The sequence below is a fragment of the Melospiza georgiana genome, chromosome 6 (assembly GCF_028018845.1).
Source record: "Melospiza georgiana isolate bMelGeo1 chromosome 6, bMelGeo1.pri, whole genome shotgun sequence".
Lineage (NCBI taxonomy): Eukaryota > Metazoa > Chordata > Aves > Passeriformes > Passerellidae > Melospiza > Melospiza georgiana.
In genome coordinates, this window is record NC_080435.1 from 13,655,503 (window position 1) to 13,671,999 (window position 16,497).

At 41.5% G+C, this 16,497-nt stretch overlaps 1 protein-coding gene across 2 annotated transcripts in view; it reads left to right on the top strand.

Annotated features, from left to right (window-relative positions):
• Nucleotides 1-16,497, top strand: part of TSPAN4 (tetraspanin 4) — a 420,715-nt gene that overhangs the window by 342,586 nt on the left and 61,632 nt on the right. For both annotated transcript variants that reach the window (XM_058026126.1, XM_058026124.1), the window contains one exon: nucleotides 6,281-6,472. In XM_058026126.1, the coding sequence (XP_057882109.1) occupies nucleotides 6,281-6,472 (192 nt within the window). The remainder of the gene's footprint in view (nucleotides 1-6,280; nucleotides 6,473-16,497) is intronic.

Consider the following 16,497-nt stretch of genomic DNA (forward strand, 5'->3'; position numbering starts at 1 on the left):
AAGGATGTGGGGTGGCAGGGCGAAACAATTAGTTTCATACAGCTTTTAAATATTTACTGCTTATATGTAGAGCTGAAGAGAATGGCATTTGAAATGCTTTGTGCTTTACTCAGTTACACACTCACCTTTACCTTTCCCCTTCCTGAGAGAGAAGCAGCTGAACAGGATCTGCATGCTGACAGGAAAAGAAATACAGCATTTTTAGGTCCAGTGGATCTGAGGGAGGTAGGGATTTTGAATTTGTTTCTAAATGAGATAAATTTGATGAATGAAACAAATCTTTAAAATGTATGTTGAAATAAGCTATGTATTCATTGATACAAAGTGAAGGATATTATATGAAGGTAAGGAGAAATGGGGATTTAACTCCTTGATTGGTGTCTATATCTATAACCCTGTCTCTGACAGTAGGCTGATGCCAAGTCAAACAAGCAAGCAAAAAGAAAAAGTCGAATTCAAACTTAAGTGAACATTTAAACTAGTGAGGGAAGAGGGTGAGGTAAGGAGAAAAAACAAATGCCCATAGTGTTGTAAAGGTTTTATCTAGCTGATTACCCTATTTTTGGTCATGGTCAGGGATGTTTAGAGAGAATAAAAGAAAAAAAGGAGGGACAAGACAGGATATTTTAATCAGCTCCTCCAATTAATAGTTTAAGGTCTTCCCCTGTAAGTGCTGCCGGTAACATATCATTTATAAGAAATGCTGAGATACCTTGCTCTCATTTGATTTGTGTAATCCCTTTTTGAACCTGCATATATTTCAACGTCCACAAAACTCTGTGGCAATGAACTCTAGAATTTAATTAAATGTTTTGTGGAAAAGTGCTTGACTTTATTGGTTTTCAATCTGCTAACCAAATAACCTCTAGCTTTTTTAATCTTAAGAAAAATTAATAATGATCCTCTATTCACCTTTCCTATCCCATATTGGTGTTTAGGGAGTGCTATTGTTCCACTCTCTTCACTCCCAGGAGTGTGGTCCCTACTAACTGATCTCTTTTCAACTGTTTTTTTTTTCCCCCCTAGATCTTTTTAAGTTCTTGCTGGATGGACACAGCTCAGATCATGGCCATTTGCATGGAATTTGTGCACATCCTTTAGTTTTACAGTGCAGAGCTCTACACTACAGAGCCTCAGCACTCTAAGGGTAGAAATGTGCTTCTACCATCCCCTAGATGTTAAATTTCAAACCTCGGGCTAGTGAAGGAAATGCAGCTTGTGCCACACTGAGGTGACATTCCTAGTTTACATCTCATGAGCTCTGCCAAAGAGTTGGTCTATGCTGGGGGCCCCACCTGCAATTTCAGTCCTACTGTGCACCAGCAGTGGTGGCGTGGTGCAGGTGGATGGCTACGAGGGCTTCAGCAATGGCCAGGAACTGCCTCTGGAAGGTGCTTTCCACAGGTGGCCAGTGTGTTTGGAGGTGTGTTCTGTGGGGGGATAGAACGTAAGGAAATGTAGTGCAGAAGGTAATCTCACCCCTGAGGAGCTGCAGCTGTGCTAATTACCAAAGATTAGGAACAGGCCACAGCTGTGTCCAGTGAGGATGAGTGCTATAAAAGAGTGGGTTAGCTGGTTGGGAAGAGAGCTGGAGTTTGTTGGCTGTGCTGTGAGAAGCTGTCCATGAGAAATCACCAAGAAGGTATGGAACTTTTGCAATAAGATGTTAACAGTATTCCAGAAGTGGTCACTCCCTCCTGGATGGGCAACAGCTGCAGGGACATGTAATTCACAGGGTTTTATGTGGAACACTGCAGCCTCTGCATTTACACCCATGCTCCTGCTTCTCCATATGAGAATCTTGATTCATTTGATCCTGTCAATATTCATATGTATTCCATTTCCACCCTCTCTCTGTGTCTAGCTGAAAGCAGCAGTAATTTAAGTGTGCCTGATATTACAAGAACATTTGTGGGATAATGTTCACATCACTACTGTTGCTACTTAGATGCTGGTTTTTTTCACTGTATACTTTCACTCCATACTTGGCAGAGGAGGCATATTCATGCAAGTGGGATTGAGAGAGCCCTTCTAGTTTAAATATGTAAAGACTGGGGGAGAAAAATCCTCCAAGGGAACTGGTCATATCTTCCACTTGGATTCTGTTATCAGTGGATTTCTTAACACACAAGGGTTTTTTTGGTTTGGGTTTTTTTTTTTTTTTTTTTTGGCTGAAAGAGGAAGTGTGATGAGTAGATCCTAATCAGATACAATATGAGAAACCTCAATTAGATGCATTTTCCATGTAATAAAACCAATAAAAAAACCCCACTTAAAGACGCCAGCGCCATTATCATGAACAATGAGTCAATTTCTCCTGCAGTATTTTAAGTGTGTAGCTGTAACTTCAGAATAATTTTCTTCACCAACAAGCATATATCCAGGGCTGTTTGGGATTACTTTGATTATCATACTGTAAGATCAATTTTAAATGTAGGCACTGAAGCCTGAATAATTTATTTTCCAGCCCATTAGAACGGTTTGGAGGATCTGATTCCATAGGCAGCTTTTTTGCCAAGAGAGCAAGTGCATGGCTCTGTGTATCTCTTGGGGAAGAAGAGACAGATAATCTCTGCTTTTAGAGTAAGACACCTGCTGTACTGCTTGACTGTGCTCTATAAATTTGTGAGGAATTTGTCTTGAGCAGAATATTCTGCTACTTCCACAGGCAATTGCAAAGGCCAGGGCTTGCAAAGAACTCACTGCTTCTGTCCTTTCCTCACAGTTCTGCAGCTCAGGCACAAATGCACCGAACAGCCCTTTCAAGATTTACACTGACATCTTTCCTGGAGCAAACACCTGACTCAAATATCCTATGTCTTTAGGGCTGGGACAGTATTCCTTCTGGTGTCTCACTGTTTTGACCTTAGAATAAAAGAATTTTCAAAAAAAAAAAAAAAAAAAGGCAGCATCAATTGGGAAAAAAATATTAGAGAGAACTGCATTTTGTTTCAGGTTTTGCCATGAGCTGCCTTGCTTACAAGAGAGAGCAGATTGTCATGAAAAATTAGGCAAATAATGTGTTAAACGTTTCACAAGGGAATTTTTAAAAATGCTATTGTCAGTAGCCTGGCATCTTTGAAGGAGACCTTCTTTTAATTTAAAGTCAATTCTGCACTCACCAAATGGAGTTAATACAGACTCTCATTTGGCTGCCAGTAGATCAGGTTCAAGCTGTAGACTTCTCTCTGATGTTTTTGTCTTAATGGTTTCTCTTTTAACCATGACAGTATCACTGTTTGTGCAGAAGCCCCCACATTGTCAAAACTACCCCTGTTAATGGGTTTGGTTTTGTTTAATTTTACAAATCAGCAAGCCCAGAAAACTGTCAAAACCTTTCATTTCCTCACTATGTTTCTGACACTCTTTGACACAAAAAAAGGACTGGGGGTGGGGGGTAAGGAGAGAGAAAGTGGAGGAGGGGGAACATCATAAATAACTATTTAAAATTATCCATGCCTTAGATAACAAGAGGAGGAAGTAAAAACAGACATGCAGCGTAGAGCCAACTACTACTGTTTTCTCTTGGCTCTGATCCAGAATAAGTAAATGTGATGCCTCTAATGCCAGGGTCTCAGACTGGTAATTACAGTCCAGTTCAGTTCAGAATGGAGGGCAGAGGGATTGAGGAGCAAGCTTTCTCAATATTCTGGAATAGAAAACATTTGGCTGTTGTTGGAAAGGCACCCATGGCTGTCTTGGTGGGTGCTGGTTCTTTAAACATTTCCCTAACCAGATGCTTGAGTGTTAAAAGGCCACTGGATGGGGACTTGCAGGTGTGCTTTGCACCTTGGGGAAAGGGGGAGCTTTAAAGAGCAGTTAAGTCTAGAACTAAGGACAGCCTCTGTTTCCTGGGTGTGCCTGGTGTGACAGCTTAGTAAATTTATTTGGGGACCCTGAGTAGATATTCTGGTGTGGGAAAAGGAACAGAGCTGAACAAAAGTAGAGCAGTCTTCAGTAATGTGTGCTGGCATTATGAAATCCAGTTTGAGCCGGGTGGTTTAATGTTCAAAGGATTCCTTTGTGCATTTCAAGTTTGGTCAGTCAACCTAAGGAAGAGCTGTGCATTAACTCTTCAAAAATAGGAATGTAATGAGCTGCTGGAGAGCAGAACATCTCTGAATCAAGGGCAGTGTAGTGAGATACTCCTGCTGAACCGGTGATCTGAAATATTCATCCCTGATCTAAATGGCTACAGCCCCAGTCATGGCATTTTGCATGAACTGTGTCCTGGTTTTCTGATGTTTCATGCCACTGGTGAATTTCCAGTTTTTGCAAACAAGAATGAGTTTGGAGTCAGAAAATGCTGAATTCAAACATCCAGGCAAATGTCTCAAGCATTGAGCATTGTGCATCAATAAGAATTTAATGGATGATGGAGGAGCAGGCAAGCAGGTCTTGCCTTTGCAGCATCCTCAGTGGTACCCACCTCCTGCAATACAAGTGATGGTTGTGGGTGTTGGTACCACTCAAAGCAGTGTAGCAGCAGGGCGAGCATGAAAGGTGATGAAATAAACTGCCTCTTATTGGTGCTGTTGAGTTGCTTCAGAACAAAGAGCTAAATGTGTTGCAAGGTCATGGCTCTGCTGCTCTTGGGCATCTGCCTTCATTAGGCTTAATTGGGCTGTTTGAGCAGCCTCCCCGTGCCTGCAGCTCTGAGGCTGATCTTGAGGCTAACATCCACCAAGCTGAAGAGGCAGAAGTGCACTTCTGCTTTTCATCCCATTCCTCAGCCAGTTTAGTGCTATTCCTGACTGTATTTCAGCACTCTGACCAGTTTGGTTTTAGCTTAGGTATTTATACATCTCCTCCAATGCTATTCTGTTCAGTAGACCTTCAGAGTTTTATTTCCTCTTCAGGGAATTTATTCCTAGATTATGATTCTCCTTTTTTTTTCCCCTTGGGTCATCATGATAGCATTTCTTTATATCCCCTCCCTTAGCCTAAATGATTTTCTGTGGGTTACCTTCTGTGGGTATTCTTCCCCGTCCACTCCCTTGGTTGTTCTTGAATAATTTTGGACAGTGTTAATGATCATGCTCTGTAAGTGGGAATAGAGGGGAGGTATTTCCAGTGTGCCCGGTCAGGGCATGGACTGTCCCTCCAGGGCACTTATAAGAGGGTACTGGTGCAAGGTTGAATACAATGATGTGGGGATGCCTGGAATATGCAAAGACTCCTAAATGAGGGGCTTTGAGTCCCTGTGCCTTGGAGTTTGCTTTCTCTCAGTGGAGACACACAGGCTGGTCCAGCTGAGGTACACTGATGTGAGGTGTAGTTTGATTCCTTAGCTCTGAACAAAACAGACTGGTTTGCAGCTGGGTTGAGGAATGCTGCCTTAAAACACAGCTGCTTTTATTGCCTGTTATTTGGGGAGGAATTCAATGGCATTAAGAGACAACCTTAGTAATTAGTATAAGAAATTGCTTTGGCTTTTGTGTTTCTCCTCTGTGTTTAATTTCTGAGGTTTAGCTCTGCCCCAGGATTAGCTCTACCTTTTTCCTTCCCTGGTTCATGAGCTGCCTTATGTTCATCCACTTTATGCAGGTATTTAGTGGATATGCTCCTGCATATGTCTGGCTTACTACTCTATGAACACAATTTCATTCCAAGCCTTTAATTGATTTGGATAATAAAGTGCAATTATAAACTCAATAAAAATTGGTTATTTTAAAGGGAGAGCAGGAAAGAAAGAAGCCTAAGTGATGCTGTGCTGTGTGACTCGATAATGATGCAAAATCCTCTTTGCCTTACACTCTAAATGCTCTCTTGCTTCCAGAAGAGGCTTTACCTTAGGAACTAAGGAGTATGAGGTGTCCTGCCAGGGGGCTGCTCTGGCAAGGTTTGCTTATGGCATGTGTCAGGGTGAGAGACAGTGTACTGGGATGGGAAGAATGGAGAATCAAAAATGCTTCAGCCATTCTGGGCAGTTCTCTAAGGCTCCTAAATAGGACAGGGATTTTTTCAATCCCTTCAAGAGCTGACTCTTTGGGAATTTATCCTTTACTCAGCGTCTACTTTTTAACTAGAGAGCAAAAGACCTGATTTGGAGATTGTGTTTTGGATTTAGGAAATCTGTGACAATTTTTGAGTGTTGCATCTTACTAATGACTTCTCTGTATTTGTTTTTTTCTTTCTCCTACTAAAAATGTCATAAGGAGAAATAATTTCTTACCAGGTGTGACTGCTGGTTTGCTCCACTGCCATATTGACATGGTTTCATATCTGGGGTCGCTTGGATACAATAACTGAGTTTCTTTGTTTCTCTTTGTTTTCCCAGTTGGGAGGCTGTGGAATCCTTGGTGTAGGCATCTGGCTGGCTGTCACCCAAGGGAACTTTGCCACCCTCTCCTCTTCTTTCCCATCCCTGTCAGCTGCCAACCTGCTGATCGTCACAGGGACGTTTGTCATGATCATTGGCTTCGTGGGCTGCATAGGTGCCATCAAAGAAAACAAGTGCCTCCTGCTGAGTGTGAGTATTGAGCTGCTGCAGTGTTTGCTGTCTTGTGATGCTGCTGCTATTGCAATGCATGCTGCAGTGACCTGCATCTCAACAGAAGCTGCCCACTCGACACAGATGAGACTGAGGCTTTGATAATCATGAGGAGCTGCAGGTCATTGCTGACTACGCTGTCCATGGAGGATGAGACCTGCAGGGAGGGAATTGTTAGTGGTGGTGAAGGTTTCCTTGGACTCTTCAAAGAAGAGGAAGAGTTTTGTGAAGGCATGTTTTGTAGTGTATCTTTAAATTCTTTTTCACTTAGGTCTGATAGCAATCCATTCCAAATGTTTGCCCTAGTGGCACTGATTATCTGAAGTCCAGGACAGAGACATCAATGCAGGCAGGAAACAGGTTGATTCTGAAGTGATTGAATCTGGTTTAAATTGAAAATTAAAACAGTCAGGTTTGACAATGCTGGTTTTTCCAACCATTAACTCTCCAAAAGCTGAGATGTCAGGAAGAAAAGGTGCCAGCACAAGGAGACTGCTGTGAAATCAAAGATTAATAAGGTGCCAGGTGTCCATGATTTCACAGAAGCTTGAGCCACATCCCTGGTGTATTTTATCAAAATGCAGGTTGATGCCACTTCAAGGTGAAATTTAGGGGCAGTGAATACCGTCTGTAGTTGGTGTTAGTGTGTATTTTGCATCCTGTGAGGCGATCTTGCTGCTCAAGTCTAGGACTTCACCATGGGGTTTGGCAAACCTCAGAGTGAAGAGGAGCTGTGGTTCAGCTGGTCATCTGGTGATGCCTCTGTAAAAGGCTGCTCCTTACTGTGCTTCGCATAATTTTTTTTCCCCTGGGAACTACAGAATGAGTTAAGGCACACAAGCACTCAAATCTCTGAAGTGACTGAGATTCCAAGCCTCAATTGAGGATTTTTTCCAGGTCCTTGCCTTAATCAGTTGTTCCTGCTGATTTTTAGGCAGTCAGAGCTAGTCAGTCTAGGCTAGTAAAGGCTATGTATGTGGCTTGAAACTAATAAGAACAATATAAATGGAAATTAAGGCAGTTATGTGAGTGAAAATCTAAACAGGGAAGGCTGAAGTCAGAATCTGAAGCTGAAAGTCCTTGACATTTTTAACAGTCCTATAAATACACACTTTGTGGAGGAAGTGTGTGCCCAGACAGATGTAATGGATTACAGCTTCAATGCCAATGCAGCAGGAGCCCACAGGGTGCAAAGTCTAATGGTATAGCTTATATGTGCAAAATAATCACCTACTTTGTGCTTTCCTGAGTGCCTAGCCCTGGAGTGACAGCAGTGAGCAGTGCCTGCTTCTGTGTCAGGATCAGGTCAGGATCTGGCAGGCAGTCCTCAGTACTGGAGCAGTTTAAGGATTTTATGGCTTGTGGTTCTTTTTCCTTCATCTTTCCTTTTGGCAAGGGCAGAGACCCCCTTGGTCAGCCATCATTGCCCAGGTGGGGTGAATGCACTCAGCCCCCTAGCTGGGCATCCATGGCAGATGGAAATGCTGCAGGTACTGCTCCTGCTGACATGCACAGCACTCAGAATCCAGTGTCCCTCAGTGCCTGACATAAGGATTGTGCTTGATGGATCAAGTTAAATAATGCAAAGGAATGCAAATTCATTTAGGAACTCTCTGCACAGGAGAATGGGGAAGCTTGATCTGATTTGGTACCCACATTTCACTCTGTCTGCCTGTCCTTACCTTTCTGTACAGTAACTATTCAGTGTGGCCTCTATTTTACTCAATTTTCTCCAAAATTGAGTTATATTAGACCTTATTATAGCTACTTTAATTCTGAATAAGCCCGACTGTAGAGGGTTGAAATAGAGTTTCATTAGTCCACATTGAATTCAGTTTTTCTTTGGTCTAGAGTAACTTTCCACATTGCATTGCATTGGTACTTTCTCACTGTCAGTCAATACCAGGGAGATTTTTTTGGGTTCTTCTGAGTTGTTTTTGTTGTGCTAATGTCTTTGGAAGAGAAATGGATAGTGGTAGCAGCTCCTGTTTCTGGGAACAGAGCTTTATCATGCAGGTTTGTTCTTAGTCTTCCTTTCCCCACATTGCTGGTTCTATTTGACCTGTGTTTTGAAAGTGTTTTCAAGTTTAGAGCTGGGGCATTTGGTTTTGGCCAGCTCCTATTTTTCTAGGTAACACAGATAGCAAAAGAAATTCTTTCATTCAAGAAATTGCTGAATATCAAACCAGGGCTGCTCTTAGGGTGTGTGGTTGCTACATTCCTTCATCTTTTTCTTATTCCACAGGTGTTCCCAACACAGTGTTCTGCCACAATGAAAATTATGTCTTCCCAGAATATCTCTGGGTTTTTTTAACAGCCCTGAAAATGCCCTGTCTGCTTTTTTTAAGAGGATTGTTTTGTTGCAGCTGGCTGGCAATAGGATTTACCATCTAAATTGTAAAGGGAAGGCTCCTAAGTGTTCCCAGCCTTGTGTGTCTGTGACACACACAATGTTTAACAATTGTTCCTGGATCAAGTCCTGCACTCTTTTCAACATCTCCCTGGCTGCCACTTAACATCTGGCCTTGGTCCTGGTAGTAGCTAAGGTTGCTTTTGGAACTGAATTTATACCTCCAGAAGGCATTGCCACAAATGTGACAGCCACTCGTAAAGTTGTCTCGCTTGTCTGTGATGCAGCTGCCATATCTCCCTGTGAAGCATTTGCTTTAGCTAACTTCTTGTAATGTTTTATTCCATTTGGAAATAGGAGCTTTGAAAGGTAGCAATGGAGCAACTGAAGTCTGTTTGCACAGGTGTTTAAGAGGGGAAGATGGAGGCTGTTTGGTTGTGTTGCACTAGTCCCCAGACAATGCATTTCGGTAATTTGCCTTCACCTCCTGATATTTGTCAAGCTGCAGCACTAGAATCCCAGAATGGTTTGGCTTGGAAAGGACCTTAAACATCATCTAATTCCAACTCCCTTGACACCTTTCACTAGACCAGGTTTACTCAGAAAGCTAAACAAACTTAGGGAACTGGGATAAGCAGGAGTTAACAAGGTCTGCAGGCAGTTGTAACTGATTTGTGGTGGGCTTAAAAGCATGGAAAAGTTATTTAATGGAAATGCAAAGAAAAGGAAAGCAAGAAGTAGAAGCTGGAATGTTGCATTCATTGTGTGTTTCAGCAGTCTTTATGCAACAGTCTGATGAAGTGAGGCTTAAGAGTGGCCAAAAAAATGAGCAAGTGGAATAAACCAAGCTAGGGGAATAGCTGGGCATGTTACCATGGTGGTAACATGAGCAAAACATTGCTGTGTGTCTCTGAGTGAGTAGTAGCAGTTTCCACTGACCTCCCCTTTTCCTTGGCTCCACACAGCATGGCAGAAAGCTTGGGATGTTAAATATGACCCCAGACAGTAGTAAAGATGATGTGAATGCTCTGCCTGTGTTGTATTCCTGTTGCAAGCCACTCTGAAATCACATCCTCAAGATCTCCTTGAAGACACTTGTGGCATTTTAAGCCCACAAGCTACATGGTCAGGCCTGGCTTAAAACCAAGAGCAATTTGGACCTCAGCTTGCTCATATCTCCTATAGTGCACCTCATCCTCATGTGGGATTGTTGGGAGTCTGATCTGCAAGGACTGGAAAGACAAATTTCCCGTACAACAGGAGTACTTCTTGCTCTGCTTCCTAAAAGCAGCAGAAAGAGGAAAGCCTGTGGCAATTACTAGCTGAGGCATGTGCTTGGGGTGTATTGGGGTGGGCAGCTTGGAGGAAGGAGGATATTTGAGGTACTGCAGGAGGCATGGAGCACTGTGGGGATCCTAAAAAAAACTGGGGGGAAGCAGGACTAGCTCAGCCCATCTTCATTGGAGGAGCAGGAGTTTATGTGATGGTAGGCACAGGATGTTTGTGGAAGGCCTTGCCTTAGGAATAGTGCTGCTGTTTGATGATGTGACAAGGGATGAGATTTCCCACGCAGTATGAGTGAATGAAAAGTGAGCAATATCAGAGAGACATTTGAGCCTATTTACATTTCATACACCAAGATGCAGAGCAGATGAGACTGATCATGTATCTTTGTGTTCTGCACATATGACGTTTGTATTGGTTTGTCAGAGCACACCTGTAAAGTCTTTGGTATTAGGCTACTGTGGTGTTAGGTGTGAATGTTAGTAATTACTTACCTCTGGCATTTACCAATGACTTTTGAAAGAAGGGAGGACAGAGCAAGTGGTTTGAGAAGTAGAGGACAGGTGGGAAAAGGAGATAGAAAGCAGAAGTAAAGTTCAGTTTGTAAATGAGATTTTAGCACAGAGCTGCACAGTAGTCAGGAGGATCCACATTAAGTCTCTGAACTGAGAGTTTAGATAGTCTAAAGCTCAAGATTTACTGACTTGAAAGAAATTACCTGGTGTCCACTGCAGATATTCTTTACTCAGTAGCAATGTATAGTCAGGAAAATGTAAAGTCAGTGCTTCCTTAATCTCTTAAGAAACAGACCTATTCCCATTTCTTTGCATTCAGAGGAATAGAATAATATTAAAATCTAAGAGTGTAAAGAAAAAAAATTGAAAGGAAACATCAACCACTCTATGCATTCTGCAAAAATGCATAGATGGGGTAAATTTTATGGCTGTCATTCTAAGATGTCAGTGAACAAAAAATGGATATTTGCACTGATTCTTATTTGCCCCAGCTACAATGTGAAAGAAGATAAACTTTTTCATTATTAGATTTCCCTAGGGAAATCAAAGCAACAGGCATTCTTGAGATAAGTATGCAACCTGGTATATATAATCTTATATCTGAATATAGATGCAAATTGTTGAATGAAATAGGCAAACAGTGCTTTCCTGCTTCAGTAAGACTTGTTTAACATTTCTGCAAGTATTGTTGCTCAAGACTGTATGACTGAGGTCCCTCTGCTACAAGCTCAGCTGTAGTTAGAAAAAGGCAGCTTTGTTCTGATGGGTTGGGTCAGTGGCCTGAACCAGTGACGGAGACAATAAGCCAGGAGTCTGACTTGTGAAGATTATTTTATGGACTTCCATTGGTCTTGCATTGCTGGATCATGTAACTGTACTGCAAATCTCTATGGGTTATCTTGATAGGAAATTGGGAATCCATCTTTTCTGGTTTTTCCTTTGGAATTGCCATACAGTTCTGATGTGCATCAGAGCTGTTAGCCATATTCATCATCTCTGTGAATTTTAACAAAATGTTTGGCTTGTATGCTCTTAACCCCACTGCACTGTGCTTTCCTGCTGAGGCCAGGTCCTTGCAGGAGGCACCACTTTGCTCTGCCCCTCAAACACAAAATCAGTTGTGGTGCCTTGATCATAGTGCTGACTTCAGGCAGGTGCTGTAGGTGCACCTGAACAGACCATTTCTCTATGCTAAGGAGATTTATGCCTGATTAAGTACTTCAGTGCTCAAATGTTGACCCAGCTGATCCTTAAGGGTCTGTGTAAACATTATCTTTTAGGTTAATTGCTTAAGATCTATATTTGAGGAGCTAAATTGCCTGAATTCTCTGTCTTTTGGACATGTTTAGCAGATATCTATATTTGTATGCTTGCCCTGAAAAAGGTCATTCATTATTCCATGGATAGTCCAGGTTAAGAGTTTCAGTGCCTGATGTTAAATCATGATGGGTTATGTAATTTATTACCTGTATTACAGTATCCCCTGCAGGCAGCCCATGAGGATTCTCATTCTGTATGAAACTCCTGGGAGGCAGAGGTACCTGACCAGTAGAGCTTACTGTCTAATTAGATAAGACAAATGGAAAATATTATTATTCTCATTAGACAGAGAGCTGCAGCAAACTGAAACTAAGTGCCTTGCCTAGGTTGCAGTGGGAGATTGTGAGAGAGTCATGGAGCAAACCCAAATTATCTAAATCTCAACTCAGTGCCTTCATCATCTTTCTGTGATTACATCAGGATGTATCTAGCCATCCTGTGTGCTTCAGTGACCTTTAAAAAGCATTTAGTCCATGTTTCTATAATAGTAATGATAATTCTGATTTCTTTTATCATATGTATTGTGTCTAAATGAAAATTAAATCTCCCAAAGCAAAAGTATTTACCAATTTTTTGTTTTGTTGAAAATGATAATTGGCAGCCTTAGCTATTTTCCGTGGGCAGCACTGTAGGCTGTCCCAGCTGAGCTGATCAGTCTAATTGCACCACTGCCTTCAGTTAAATGTGAAACAGAACATTTAGAGAAGCTGCTGGAAAGGATCTGTGACCATGGTCTAGTACATATGTTTTTGCAAAAAGAGACTTTTGGTCCGGGAGATCATAGGAATACTGGTAAAAACCAGGATGGGGCCCTGTGTGAAGGACATCTCTATTTGGTTGTTACAGCACACATGTATAGATACAACATTTCCAGACACTTGAAACTTAAATAATAACCTGTGTCCTAATGGGAGATAAGATTCATAGGTAGTTCTTTATTTCACCCTCAGATTTTGTGGCACTTTTTTTTCCCTCCAATGATTTGGTGCTACGAACACATACATTCTTCTGCTCTGGTTGGGATGCAGCATGGCCAATAATCTAGTCAAAAGAGGTAGAGGATGAGGGAATCCTTGTCCACACATTATCTACATGAGAATAAATTTTAAAAGGGAGAGGGCTTGAAACAGCCAAAATGCTGATTCTTCTCTGATTATCTGAAGCCAGCTGCCTTCTTATAAAGCAGCAAGGTTGGGTATGCTCCATCACATCAAGCATTAACAAAATTGTGTTAATTAACAGGATTAACAAAGTGGCTTAGATACACCCCCTTCCCCTTATTCTGATATGTCCTGATTTGTGGATAACCCTGATTTTTATTGTAGAAAAGCTGAAACAATGGTTAATGAGAAGGGGAAGGAAAATAATCATTAACAGGCAGATCTGTGTGTTCAGCTTAATTGAAATGATAACTTTGTGTTAATAAGCAAGTAGTCATCACAGCTGCTGGGATGAATAAAATGAGAATTAAAACTTGATATTAGGTCAGGACCAGCTGTGGAAAATACTGATGCTCTGTGACTATCCAGATATCAAAAGATTCTCATTTATGGAATAGTCCAAGGGGAAAATGAGTGCCCATGGTGTTTTGTACTGTGCTGTTGAGAGTTTTCTGAACTCCAGCCAGCTCATCTGTAAGTGAAACAGCCATAAAGAAAATAAGGAAAAAGTTAATGAGTAGGAAGAAAAGGAAACCAAAAAACCCTACTGTTTTCAGTAGTATCACTGGATCCAGAGAGCTGACAGTTGAAACTTCATTGGTGACAGGGAATTTATTTCAAAGCAGCTAAATGGGAAAGAAACAGCCTGTAAATGACTTCATCTCAGTAATTTAATGCTGCAGATCAAGCAGTAGATTCTCATTCCAGTTTAGCGCATGAGCTGGTGTTTTAGCAATCAAACTAGCAAAATCAGAGAAATGCTGGCTGCAGCCACAGCAGCAAGTGATGCACAGACCAGACAGATGCCATGCATACAGCCTGAGAGCATTATACATGGAGTATATCACTTCTCTGTGTAGTCCTGTGTTGCATGTGAAATTCCAGCTTGCTGCCTGCTTGGACTGGAAGTACTCAGCACCAATCTTCCCTAGTTTGGTTGTGTCTATTATGAAGAATCTACTCCTCCTTGTCTTTCAGGTTTTAGCTTCTTCCTCTTGGCTGGTACTGAAACTTGTGAGGGGATGGAACCTGTCTGAGTTCTCCCCTTCCTCTCTGCTTTTCTTCAGCTCTGGAAGAAATTAATCAAAGAGACTTAATCAAAGGATCTGGGAACTGAGAGGAGAAAGAATGAAGTTTCCTTCCCACCTAGTTTTAGACTTGACCCTAAGATCAGTGTGTAGGAAGGGCTTACCTCATAGGGTATATTTAATTTTCTGATACAGGCTGATGCCATACCACTAATGCCTGATGTGCTTTGAGTTACAGAATCACACAGTATTGAGCTGGAAGAGACCCATAAGAATCATTGAGTCCTACTGCCTGCTCCTTGCAGGACTACCTAACTGAACTAAACCACACAACTAAGAGTGTCTTAGAAACTCTGGCTGACTTGGAGACCCCCTTCCCTGGGGAGCCCCTTAGGTCAGGGAAGAATGTTTCCCTAATGTCCCCATTTCTTTTTGTAGTGCCAAGACACTGCTTTATGGCCATCATAGAGTGTGGCAGCACCACACTCTGCAGGAGTCAGGGGAGCTGAACTAATTTAGGTCAAGTGAAGATTTAATTTGTTTTTCTAAATGGCAATCAGTGTTTGAGTTCCTAACTCCTTGTAGATTAAAGTATACTAGCGATACCAGTTTCTCTGACAGTCTGTGCAGGCTCAAGCTCTCCTGTCACCTACAAAGTGTCCCTTCTATCATCTTTTGTCGCAGCATTCAAACTCTCATGTGCCAGAGGTTCTTGAAAAGAAGCCTGGCTCTGAGCCATTTCCAGATCCAGACCTAGGATCACCTGCAAGAGCTGAAAGACAACAGAATTGCTCCCATTTTGAAAGTAAATGACAGGTAACCTGTGTGTTCCTTGCCTGCCCAGACATTCATTTCACTTTTGAGCATAACATTTGCTATTTCTTTTCTCTAATAGTAAGATTATCTCCTTGGATAGAACATAATAGGCTTAGTAAAGCAGCGTGTGTGCTTTTATTCCAAATCATTCTTTTGTTATTTTTAACCACCTTAGTAATGCAACTTAAAATGAAGAGCAACATTGACTTCTTTCTCTATAAGGAGTAGAATTACCTGAACCTCAGAAAAATGTAGCTCTGGAGGTAAAGAAATGGAGGCTACTTTGTGTAAATCACTGATGCCACACAAGGCACAACCAGAGTCGATTTGATGTTACAGATATTTCAGACCCTCAGTGTTACCAGATAAAAGGCAGAATTAGATAGGCCACACTGCCTGCTTCTTCATTTTTTTAAGCTTCTGCAGGACTGACATACGTGCATCTGATGCAGCTGCTTCTGTGTAACACATTTGAGAAGCAAGGGTAAAACCAGCAGCAGAATTTAAATGCAGACAAACTACCTTGTCCTTTATTTTCTCCTTGCCCATCTTCTTCTCGCCATCTTATTCACTTGCACATACATCACAGTTTCTAGGCACTGTTTTGACACTCCTAGATAAGAACATTGCATGGCATTACCATAGGTGGAGTAGGTTGGATTAAACCCAAGCTAGAGCCTTTTAGTTGTAGTGGCTGTATCTGTGTTAGATGGACTCAAGCAACTGCTTTGTCATGAGTGGAGTGGCATGGGGACTTGAAAGAGCCACTCTGATGTTTTATCTTCTTCCTCATCCACTCATACTTCACAAGTAAGATGAGTTTGTCTCCTGACTGGTATAAAATCACACTAGATCATGTCACACCTTTGCATTATGTTTGCAGAAGAAATGAAGCAACCCTTACAAAAGTCAAAGGCCAGTGAGACCTTTATTAGTGCTGAGGAATCTGTGATCTGCTAAAGGGCCTACACCCACCCTCTGTTGTGATAGGAGAGTGATACCTGGATACTATTTGATGACACTTCATTGATTTTGAGTCAGTTTTGGCAGAATGTGAAAAAATACTAGAGATGCCATAAAATACCACTTAAAATCCTTTGATGCATAGTATGGGAATATCAGGTCTCTCAGCTCTCACTCACTAATGCAGTAACGAACGATTCCAACCGAAAGCAGTAATGAGACTAAAATGAAACACTGTTAATGTGTTAAGGCTGCATATGTTGTATATTTTCCAAGAAATAATTACTGCAGATTTCTTTGAGCTTTATTGATCAGCAGGAGTTTTTGCACATTCATAAAATATATAGTCCAAATATAAACAGAGCTGTACTATATATCCAGCAGGCATAAGGCATGAAAGGCTTTGTCACAATCAGAATGAATTAGCCATTAAGGCTTTCAGAGAATAATAGCTGATGAACCAAATTTAGATACATGACGTTTTCATAATGGAGTTTCTGTTCGTGAGTTTGCTCATATACATTACTGCCTTTTTACAGTTTATGAGCAAACTTATCATTTTTATGCT